This window comes from Pseudophryne corroboree, chromosome 6 (genome assembly GCF_028390025.1).
Source record: "Pseudophryne corroboree isolate aPseCor3 chromosome 6, aPseCor3.hap2, whole genome shotgun sequence".
Classification (NCBI taxonomy): domain Eukaryota; kingdom Metazoa; phylum Chordata; class Amphibia; order Anura; family Myobatrachidae; genus Pseudophryne; species Pseudophryne corroboree.
The window spans coordinates 151,398,049-151,410,481 of NC_086449.1; the positions used below are offsets into that span (position 1 = coordinate 151,398,049).

General features: G+C 47.1%; 1 protein-coding gene across 1 annotated transcript in view; it reads right to left on the bottom strand.

The window, feature by feature from the left end:
* PROM2 (prominin 2) overlaps positions 1 to 12,433 on the bottom strand; it is a 222,474-nt gene that overhangs the window by 93,152 nt on the left and 116,889 nt on the right. Inside the window, exon 14 of the mRNA XM_063932047.1 lies at positions 3,437 to 3,521. Within this exon, the coding sequence (XP_063788117.1) occupies positions 3,437 to 3,521 (85 nt within the window). The remainder of the gene's footprint in view (positions 1 to 3,436; positions 3,522 to 12,433) is intronic.

The window sequence follows — 12,433 nt, forward strand, 5'->3', positions numbered from 1 at the left end:
TGAGGTAAGAAGAAAACCAGTCAAGGACAGTGCTAGAGAGGCAGCGTTTTGGAGTGTGCGCAGGAGGAGAGGATGATCTACGGTGTGAAAGGCAGCAGAGAGGTCCAGAAGGATGAGCAGAGAGAAATGGCCCTTGGATTTGGCCGAAAGCAGGTCATTGGTGACTTTCACCAGGGCAGTCTCAGTTGAGTGGAGTGGGCGAAAGCCAGATTGTAGTGGATTGAGGATGGAGTTGTAAGAGAGGTGGCTTGTGAGACGGCTGTAGACCAGTCGTTAAAGTAATTTGGAGGCGAAAGGGAGAAGAGAGATGGGGCGGTAGTTAATGGGTGATGAGGGGTCGAGGTTGGGTTTTTTGAGAATAGGTGAGACCAGAGCATGTTTGAATGGCGAGGGGAAGATGCCGGTAGAGAGGGACAGGTTAAAGAGGTGAGCAAGGTGGGAGCAGGCAGTGGGGGAGAGGGAGCGGAGAAGACGGGAGGGAAGGGGGTCCAGGGGGCAGGTGGAGGGGGGGGAGGATAAGATGAGGGAGTGGACTTCCTATTCAGAAGTGGGACGGAAGGAGGACAGGGTGGGATAGATGGAGGGGAGAGATAGAGGGGGCAGGGGGGTAGCAGAGGGGTGACGGCGGGAGATGTCGCATTGGATGTACTCAATTTTGGAGATGAAGAAGGAGGCAAAGTCAGTGACAGTGAGGGAGGATGGGAGGGGAGGAGGAGGGGGGCGAAGGAGAGTGTTGAAAGTTTCAAAGAGACGGCATGGACAGGAGGACTGAGAAGAGATGAGTGCTTAGAAAAAGGATTGCTTGGCGAGGGAAAGAGCAGAGCTGTAGGAGGAGAGAATAAACTTGAAATGGAGGAAGTCCGGCAGAGAGTGAGATTTCCTCCAGGAGCGTTCAGCGGAGCATGAACATTTTTGTAAGACACGTGTTAGCTTGGTGTGCCAGGGTTGGGGTTTGGAGCGGTGGAGGGGGACAGAGGAGAGGGGGGCCACAGAGTCGAGAGCAGCGGTTAGGGAAGAGTTATAGAAGGAGGCTGCCTGGTTGGGACAAGTCATAGTGGAAAGAGGAGGGAGGACATGAAAGTGGGGTTGAGAGACCCGAGATTGCGTCTGGTGGTGGTGGGTCTGGGCGTGGAGAGGAGGATGAGAGGGTGAAAGAAAGCAGATGGTGGTCAGATAGAGGGAAGGAAAAGTTGGAGAAATCAGAGAGATCACATCGGTGGGTGAAGACAGGGTCGAGGGAGTGGCCGAGATTGTGAGTAGGGGTGGAGGTCCATTGAGAAAGTCCAAAGGAGGTGGAAAGGGCGAGAAGATTAGTGGAAGCAGCATTAGTGATGTCAATAGGGATGTTAAAGTCACCGAGGATGATAGAGGGGAGGTCGGAGGAGAGAAAGTGGGGAAGCCAGGCAGCAAAGTTGTCGAGGAAAGGTGAACAGTGGCCAGGGGAGCGGTAGATCACTGCCACAAGGAGGTGAATGGGGTAGAAGAGGCGGATAGTGTGGACCTCGAAGGTGGAAAAGGTGAGGGAGGGCTCAGGTGGGATGACACGAAAGGTGAAGTTAGGGGAGAGAAGGATGCCCACGCCTCCACCCTGGCGGCCATCAGGTCTGACCGTGTGGGTGAAGGAGAGGACTCCATAGGAGAGGGCTGCAGGAGAGGTGGTGTCAGAGGAGGAGAGCCAGGTTTCAGTGATGGCGAGAAGGTGAAAAGAGTGGGAGATGAAGAGGTCGTGGATAGTTGGCAGCTTGTTGCAGATTGATCTAGCATTCCAGAGTGCACAGGAGAAAGGAAGGTAGGGGACATGGGAGATAGGGATAAGGTTGGCTGGGTTCTTCTGAGTGTATGTGGGTGATTTGGAATTTGGGGGGTGAGACCTGGCAGTGAGGATTGGAATGGGGCAGGAACGAGGAGCCATCATTCGGTACAGTAGTGTGGTTCAGAGGAATAGAGTGGTGTGGGTGTAGTATAGAATGAACAAGGTGAATGCGGGGTGTAGTGAAAGCAAAAGACAGTGCAAACAGGATTTTAAGAAATAATGGAAGGAACGGAAGGGCTGAGATGGATACACAGTGGTTGTAGATTGTGTAACTGAGGAGTGTGAGCAGTGTGTGAGAGCAGTAGGGCAGTTACGTAATCAGACAGGTAGTTCAGTGTCCAGGCTGAGCAGGCTGCAGGCGTTGCTGGTAGTGGTTTAGATAACTCACTGTAGTCTGATGCTTAAAAGTATTAAATGTGGACGTTGCATTCACATATCTGTACACAATATAGGGGGTCATTCCGAGTTGTTCGCTCGCAAGCTGCTTTTAGCAGCTTTGCACACGCTAAGCCGCCGCCTACTGGGAGTGAATCTTAGCATATTAAAATTGCGAACGAAAGATTAGCAGAATTGCGAATAGACACTTCTTAGCAGTTTCTGAGTAGCTCCACACTTACTCGGCATCTGCGATCAGTTCAGTGCTTGTCGTTCCTGGTTTGACGTCACAAACACACCCAGCGTTCGCCCAGACACTCCTCCGTTTCTCCAGCCACTCCCGCGTTTTTCCCAGAAACGGTAGCGTTTTTTCGCACACACCCATAAAACGGCCTGTTTCCGCCCAGAAACACCCACTTCCTGTCAATCACATTACGATCACCAGAACGAAGAAAAAACCTCGTAATGCCGTGAGTAAAATTCCTAACTGCATAGCAAATTTACTTGGCGCAGTCGCACTGCGGACATTGCGCATGCGCATTAGCGACTATTCGCTCCGTTGCGACAAAAAAATAACGAGCTAACAACTCGGAATGACCCCCAATAATACTGCCATAGACACAAAGGAGACGTATTGATATATGTGAAAGGTGCATAATTTAATACAAACATAAATAAAAAACACATAAAAAAATGAAATTCAGTTAAATTAAAAGGGGGGGGGGGAATTCAATTGTTTGAAAAGTCAGTTGGGTGTCTGTTTTTCCCCCCTATCTAATACACAGGAAAAAACAGACACCCAACCGACTTTTCAAACAATTGAATTCCACCCAAAATATCTCTTGTTTCCTATCTGCGTACAGGATTACAATAACTTGTCCTGCACTTTTCTCATCTCCATTCACAAGTAATCAGAAGAAGAACTGAGAGCAGAATATGCAATAAGTGGCTTAAACCACAAGGTTGGTGGGGGCAGGGGGGAAGAGGCCTTGGCCTAAGTGTCAATCACATGTTGTGTAGCCTATCAGACTTATGGGGTGGGTTTACAGAGGCTTTAAGATCTGTGGCATTATTGCACCTCTTTGTTGGTGTCAAAAGCTGCATATGGAAGACATTATGCGTTCATTATTTGTACACATACAGGTTATGAAAATGCAAACAAAATACATGTGTCCAGCTCTGCATGAGACCTATAACATACAAACTGCACAAGTGACCCGCAGACCAATCACATGCCTTTCTTCTTACCTGGCTGATGTTGAAGGCACTTTCCAAATCCATGGGATTGCTAATTTGAATGATGTCCCAGATTGGTTTTCCACGCTTGCACTGACTAGAAGGAGAAAGACAATCAAAGTCAGACTAATATCCCTTTTACACCAAAAACGTCACTGAACACATGTTTCAACTCAAGCCATGTCACAGCGGCTTTACACCACAGACTGAACCCAGATTATTGCTGGACCTTCTCCTCTGGCACATGGAGATGACTGCTCTGCTACCCGGGTTGGATTCCCGGGTCACTGGACCCGGGTAATTTTTCGGGAACCCTTTTATACCATGCCGCGACCTGGGTCAACCCTCAATAAAGGGTTATAATAGTTACATTCCACATCTGTGTTTTATGTATATTCTACCAACTGTATTGAATGTGTGCTGGAACAAGGTCATATGTAGCGCCCAGCTGCCCTAGGCACTGGACAAGGACTTTAGGCACAGCAGCAGGGGCGTAACTCCCAGAAGCAATGGAGATGCCTGCCTCGCGGCTACAAGCCCTAAAGGTGCGCCTGCATGTACAGCAGCAGCTGTGGGGTTCACAGCAGTGTGACTGCTACTCTTCTAATAGAGTTCTGCAGCGCACCTGCTGCTGCAGAGTTAATCTGCTCTGTCCGAGGAGCCCTGCTAACACCTGCAATAGGGGACAGGATGGATCCTGCCTTGTACCACTCAGCCTGTGCTGAGGCAAGTACGGTGCATCCGCTGCTGCTGCTGGACTGTGAGTTGGGACCCGCCGGTGAACGCTGAATCTGCATGCTGCAGATGGCTGAATCTTGTGAGTCTGACCCTGACCCACTAGCTGTTATCACACAGCAGGATTTAGTCAAGATCCTGGTGATCAGAATACCAGCAGCGCTGCCACAGCTATTCCCACTCCTGGATGTCGTGGACCCAAGGGGCTTCGTTGTGCTCGCCCCTCTGCCGGCATTCTAGCGGTCGGGATCCCGGCGTAGGTATTCTGACTGCCAGGATCCCGTACCCAGTAGCGCACGCAGGGGGGGTTTCTGAGTACCCAGAAACCCCCCCCCATACCAGCCGAATTCTTTTATTCTGAGACGGAGACAGCTGTGTCTCCGTCTCAGTACAAACCGCGACTGCTACCGCGATCGCGATCACAGAATCTGCTGCACGGAGCTCTCTCGTCCGCAGAAGAAGAGAAGAGCATAGTAAGTGCTGCTCCCTCTCCTCCTCACATTCTGCCCCGGGTATGCGTGGGTGTGTGTGTATCTTTGTATGTGTGTCATATGTAAATATATATTTTTATAGACACCATATATACAGTATATATTTTATATACATACATATACTCTATATCTACATTGGTGGTCAAGTCATCTCTTTGAGTGCCACACACCCTATATATCTTTGAGTGCCACACACCCTATATATATATTAAGCTACATCAGAAAGAGATAGACTACTACCTTCATGGTGTTAGTCTATCAGACTATTACAGAGACAAGAGAATCCCAAGAGGGTTCAGAGTACAGAACATCCCCACCATAGGCCGGGAGAGAAGAGGCCGGGAGCGAGCTTAAGAATATAAAATCTAAGATTGAGGCATTTGAAACTTCCCATCTGGACAAGCTTAAACAAGACTCTGAGAACAAGTGGATGGAGCAATTTACGGAACAGATTACCAAGTACAAAGCGGATCTGGTAGCTTTCAAGAAAAAGAAACGGTTAACGGTGGAGAAAGACTATGAGGAACACCGCGTCTATGCGTGGGTGAATCAGAAATCTCATCATCCACAAAGCAACAGGAGAAACCCACAGAGATATAGGAAATATAATCGATTTGACACTGACAATTCCAGCGGTGGGGCCACATCTACCAGTGAGGGAGAGGTGTCTGGGGCCCGTACTAAAACTCAGGCAAAAAAACTCCCTTTAGGGGTGACCACCCGAGCCAAAGCAAGCTCGGTGGAAGATCTCGGACCAGACGCGGAGGCGAGTGGGCAAGGCAAAGGAAAGCGCAAATACAAGAAGAAAACATAGTTTTCAATCTATCTTCCAGGGAACTTACCACTGATGAACTATCTATGCTTAAGAAAGGTCTATCCTTTGTGCCCACCAATAAACCTAATGAATTTAAGAATAAGGTGGATTTATATAGCCTCAATAGACAGCTGAGACTCAAAGAATTTTTTGGGGACAGTAAAATGCCGGATAGCCGTAAACCTTCTATAAAGAAAACATCGACTTTCGATCCAGTGTCCAGCAACCCTGCCATCAGATGTTTTACCTCTCAATTGGGTAAGGCCCTGGACAAGTGTGCTGATGTGAAACCCCCTATACGCAGTAATTTCACTGAGGGGGAGACAATTGCTCTAAAGAACTTGAGCTCTTATACGGATATAATTATCCGCCCCGCCGATAAAGGTGGGGGCATCATCATCCAGGATCTCACACAATATAAAGCTGAAATCGAAAGGCAACTTAATGAGCCGAATGTGTACAGTCGACTTGATCAGGATCCCACCCTCCTCTTTAAAAAGGAACTGGACACCCTCCTTTCTACAGCTGTCCAAAACAACATCATCTCCCAGAAGGTATGTGATTCCCTCACTGTTGAACATCCCAGGATTCCACTATTGTACACTATACCTAAGGTACACAAAGATGCCAACAACCCTCCAGGACGGCCGATTATCTCTGCCCGAGATTCTCTGTACTATGGGATCTCCAAATTTTTGGATTTCTATTTACAACCGGTTATCCAGAATGAAAGGACTTTTCTTAAAGATACGACGGCATTTATCCTTAAACTGCTCGATATCTCCAAAGTAGAGACACATTGGTGGATGGCGACCATCGATGTCATTAGCCTCTATACGAGCATCCCACACAGCAGGGGGTTGGCTGCAATGAGGAGGCTTCTTACTAACAACCTGCTCTATCAGGGTCCAGATCTAGATTTTTTCATGAGTCTTCTAGAACTGACACTGACAAGAAATTACTTTCAATATGATGGAAAATTCTTCATACAAAGACTTGGCTGTGCAATGGGGTCTTGCGTGGCGCCCAGCTACGCGAATGCCTTTATGTTCTCTTTAGAACAAGATCTATTCTTTGCTGATCCCAACTTTGGGCAATTCATCCACAGTTTCCACCGGTACATAGATGACATATTTGTCCTCTGGACAGGCGATAAAAACCAATTCTTGTCCATGATGCAATTTATTAACCAGGCTGATGAGAGCAGTAAGTTTACCTACAACATCAGTAATTGTTCTATTAATTTTCTGGACGTCTCTATCTCTATACAAGATGGTCAATTTCATACCTCTGTTCATCACAAAACTACGGATCGAAATACCTTATTGAGAGCAGAAAGCCATCATCCTAGGACCCTAAAACAAGGACTGCCATTATCACAATTCATGAGGGTTCTCAGAATCTGCAGTGATGGTCAAGATCTCAAGACACAATTGAACCTGATGATGAACAAATTTATTGCCAGAGGGTATAACCCTATATCTTTAAAGAAAACCATGTTAAGAGTGTTGTCTACCCCTAGAGCCAAATCCCTGGAAGTTAAAAAATCCTCCAATCAACAGGAATCCATAATTTGGGTGACTGATTTCTCCACGGCGAGTGGAGCAATCAATGCAGCAGCCAAGAGACTATGGCCCTTGGTGAATAACGAACAGGAGCTTCCTGCACTTTACAACAAACGTCTCATGATTGGTCAACGCAGGGGAAAAAACATAAAGAATTATGTGGTGCATAATGATGTCTCCAAATTGAAAATAGTACCATCGGGACATTTTCTATCCAGGAAACCTGGCAATTTTCGTTGCCTAGGTTGCACCACATGCAACTATCTTGATATTGGGGACACCTTCTCACATCCAAGGTCTGGCAAAATTTTCCAAATCAGATACCCTTTAACATGTTCCTCTAAATTCGTCATATACTACATTAAATGCCCATGTGGGCTACTGTACATTGGCAAAACTGTCAGACAATTTAAGGAACGCATGGCCATGCACCGTATGTCCATACGCCAAGCATTAGAAGGGACTGACCAGGAACAACCTGTAGCCAGACATTTTAAAAACTCTAGACATACCCTGGCCAGTTTAAGATACAAGATGATTGACCATGTACCCCTCAACAACAGAGGGGGTGACAGGGGACGCCTTTTGCTTCAAAAAGAGGCTATGTGGATTGACAAACTGCAGACCCTACACCCGCTAGGACTGAATGACCATTGTTCATTAAACAGTTTTATTTAATCACATATCTTGAATATAGCATATAGTATAAGCTAGTAAAGTGCTGTATTGTCGTTCATCTATGTAAACCATGTCCTATGCCTTTTTGATTGTTCTGCAGCCGACAGACATCGCTTGCTGTTTTTGTTTATATGTTTCTATGGTGATGGGAGCACGGATGCCGCCCGTCTCCGTTGCCATGGGCAGGCACGTCAGCGCTAGTCGCAGGAGAATGACGTCATTGCGCCACAGCACGGAGCGGGACGGCAACGAGCGCACATGTCTGGGTGAGTGTCTATAAAGGTAGTTATACATGTATGTTTTGTTTATCCTTGACAAAATGTCGTAAATAGACATGAAACGTTGGATTTCTGGCTGTCTGACTCTTTGTCTTCGTCTGGGAGATTTTTTCATTTTGGAAGTCTGTGAGTGCAGCTCTTTTTCTTGGTGTATGCAAATTCTACAGAGCCGCACCGCAGCAGCTGTGAGCTATATTGGAGTGCCGGACATCCCCTTGGTCCATATATATATATATATATATATATATATAAAATATAGATCTATAGCTATATATAGATCTATAGCTATATATAGATCTATAGCTATATATAGATCTATATAGACAGGGGTGTAGTGAGGGTGACTCCAGTGGAGCACGAGCTCCGGGCGCCAAAAAAGTTAGAGGGCGCAGATGGGGCACACACTGACTCGGACTCGGAGACTAGGTGGGGAACAGGTCAGGCCAGTGGTGACAGCAGGAGACACTGACATCCAGCACATGCCGGAGCTCTGCCCACCCTCTTTATATGTCTCACTGTCTGCTTGTAGCTGTGCAGTCGGGTTACTTTTGTCCTGCAGCCCTCACTGCTGCTGCACCTCTTTCTGCCCTGGCTGCTGCAGCACCTCTCTCTGCCCTGAATGCTGTAGCACCTCTCTCTGTCCCGGCTGCTGCAGCACCTCAGTCTGCCCTGGCTGCTACAGCACCACTTTCTGCCTTGGCTGCTGCAGACCTCTCTCTGCCCCAGCTGTTGCAGCACCCCCTCTGCCCCGTATGCTACAGCACCTCTCTCTACATTGATACTGCAGCACCTCTCTATGCCCCAGCTGCTGCTGCTGCTGCACCTCTCTCTGCGTTAGAAGCTGCAACATAACATGTATAAATGGCTCTTCTGTGGTGTAACGTGTATAAGCGGCTCTACTGTGGTGTAACATATATAATCAACTCTACTGTGTGGCGTAACGTGTATAAGGGGCTCTACTGTGGAGGTCATCGCAGTTCAATTAAACAAGCCTTGGAAAAAGGAACCAGCGACCAAAAAAAGGTCGCGAGACATTGTTTACAGGCCCATCATAACATAGCGAGCATCAGGGCTATCATTATAAATCATGTGCCGGTATCACATAAGGGTGGTAATCGGGGAAAAATTATTCTACAGAAAGAGTGTAGGTGGATACATAGGTTAAATACTATAGCCCCTAGGGGACTTAACGAATATCTGGGCATACAATCTCTTATGTAATTGACAGACAGCTATTAGTTAATTAGAGATACTGATAATGGGATCAGTTTTCCTGTTTGTAGCCTAGTAATGATAGAAGGGCTAAAGCTTGATTCAAGTGGTCATCCAGTATTCATTTTATTTACTGTTGTTTGCATAAAGAAGACATTGTGGGGGAATCACGTTTTTTAATTAAGTGTTTAGATAGAGGGTTTTGTCTTTAGTTTTTACGTTTTTGTGTGGAGGACAGCTCCATAATAAAGTATGTTATGTTGTTTTAGTGTTTCCTAGCAACGACCCACTATCATGTGACCAGTCCACTGGCGTTACCGGCTGACGTCATGTTTCAGCGTCCACAGGATAGTGAGAGCGGGATTGACGAACGCCGCGCGCCTGGGCCAGGTGAGCATGATTATTTTTTGAAACAAATGTTTGTACAGCTATATAAGCTCAGTTTATTTGCTGCTTGTATAACGCTTTGTCCCTGACGACGGGGTATAGCCCCGAAACGCCGTAGGATGGATTAAACAGAGTCCTTTTGCATTACTACTCGTATCAGTCTGCTTGAGTGCCGCCGGATTTGTGTGCTATAAAGGGTAGGGCCGTCTACCCACGGAGGGCACCGCAGCAAGCAATTACCAGTATCCAGTATTAAGTGCCAGGTGAACAGTTTGTCTATATATATATATATATATATATATATATATATATTAGAGATGTGCACCGGAAATTTTTCGGGTTTTGTGTTTTGGTTTTGGGTTCGGTTCCGTGGCCGTGTTTTGGGTTTGAACGCGTTTTGGCAAAACCTCACCGAATTTTTTTTGTCGGATTCGGGTGTGTTTTGGATTCGGGTGTTTTTTTTTCAAAAAAACCTAAAAAACTGCTTAAATCATAGAATTTGGGGGTCATTTTGATCCCAAAGTATTATTAACCTCAATAACCATAATTTCCACTCATTTTCAGTCTATTCTGAACACCTCACACCTCACAATATTATTTTTAGTCCTAAAATTTGCACCGAGGTCGCTGGATGACTAAGCTCAGCGACCCAAGTGGCCGACACAAACACCTGGCCCATCTAGGAGTGGCACTGCAGTGTCACGCAGGATGGCCCTTCCAAAAAACACTCCCCAAACAGCACATGACGCAAAGAAAAATGAAAGAAAAAAGAGGTGCAAGATGGAATTGTCCTTGGGCCCTCCCACCCACCCTTATGTTGTATAAACAGGACATGCACACTTTAACCAACCCATCATTTCAGTGACAGGGTCTGCCACACGACTGTGACTGAAATGACGGGTTGGTTTGGACCCCCACCAAAAAAGAAGCAATTAATCTCTCCTTGCACAAACTGGCTCTACAGAGGCAAGATGTCCACCTCATCATCATCCTCCGATTCATCACCGTGTACATCCCCCTCCTCACAGATTATCAATTCGTCCCCACTGGAATCCACCATCACAGCTCCCTGTGTACTTTGTGGAGGCAATTGCTGCTGGTGAATGTCTCCATGGAGGAATTGATTATAATTAATTTTAATGAACATCATCTTCTCCACATTTTCTGGAAGTAACCTCGTACGCCGATTGCTGACAAGGTGAGCGGCGGCACTAAACACTCTTTCGGAGTACACACTTGTGGGAGGGCAACTTAGGTAGAATAAAGCCAGTTTGTGCAAGGGCCTCCAAATTGCCTCTTTTTCCTGCCAGTATACGTACGGACTGTCTGACGTGCCTACTTGGATGCGGTCACTCATATAATCCTCCACCATTCTTTCAATGGAGAGAGAATCATATGCAGTGCCAGTAGACGACATGTCCGTAATCGTTGGCAGGTCCTTCAGTCCGGACCAGATGTCAGCATCAGCAGTCGCTCCAGACTGCCCTGCATCACCGCCAGCGGGTGTGCTCGGAATTCTGAGCCTTTTCCTCGCACCCCCAGTTGCGGGAGAATGTGAAGGAGGAGATGTTGACAGGTCGCGTTCCGCTTGACTTGACAATTTTCTCACCAGCAGTTCTTTGAACCCCTGCAGACTTGTGTCTGCCGGAAAGAGAGATCCAAGGTAGGTTTTAAATCTAGGATCGAGCACGGTGGCCAAAATGTAGTGCTCTGGTTTCAACAGATTGACCACCCGTGAATCCTTGTTAAGCGAATTAAGGGCTCCATCCACAAGTCCCACATGCCTAGCGGAATCGCTCAGTGTTAGCTCCTCCTTCAATGTCTCCAGCTTCTTCTGCAAAAGCCTGATGAGGGGAATGACCTGACTCAGGCTGGCAGTGTCTGAACTGACTTCACGTGTGGCAAGTTCAAAAGGTTGCAGAACCTTGCACAACGTTGAAATCATTCTCCACTGCGCTTGAGACAGGCGCATTCCACCTCCTATATCGTGGTCAGTTGTATAGGCTTGAATGGCCTTTTGCTGCTCCTCCAACCTCTGAAGCATATAGAGGGTTGAATTCCACCTCGTTACCACTTCTTGCTTCAGATGATGGCAGGGCAGGTTCAGGCATTTTTGGTGTTGCTCCAGTCTTCTGTACATGGTGCCTGTACGCCGAAAGTGTCCCGCAATTCTTCTGGCCACCGACAGCATCTCTTGCACGCCCCTGTCGTTTTTTAAATAATTCTGCACCACCAAATTCAAGGTATGTGCAAAACATGGGACGTGCTGGAATTTGCCCAGATTTAATGCACACACAATATTGCTGGCGTTGTCCGATGCCACAAATCCACAGGAGAGTCCAATTGGGGTAAGCCATTCTGCGATGATCTTCCTCAGTTTCCGTAAGAGGTTTTCAGCTGTGTGCGTATTCTGGAAAGCGGTGATACAAAGCGTAGCCTGCCTAGGAAAGAGTTGGCGTTTGCGAGATGCTGCTACTGGTGCCGCCGCTGCTGTTCTTGCGGCGGGAGTCAATACATCTACCCAGTGGGCTGTCACAGTCATATAGTCCTGAGTCTGCCCTGCTCCACTTGTCCACAAGTCCGTGGTTAAGTGGACATTGGGTACAACTGCATTTTTTAGGACACTGGTGAGTCTTTTTCTGAGGTCTGTGTACATTTTCGGTATCGCCTGCCTAGAGAAATGGAACCTAGATGGTATTTGGTACCGGGGACACAGTACCTCAAACAAGTCTATAGTTGGCTCTGCAGTAATGATGGATACCGGAACCACTTTTCTCACCGCCCAGGATGCCAAGGCCTCAGTTATCCGCTTTGCAGCAGGATGACTGCTGTGATATTTCATCTTCCTC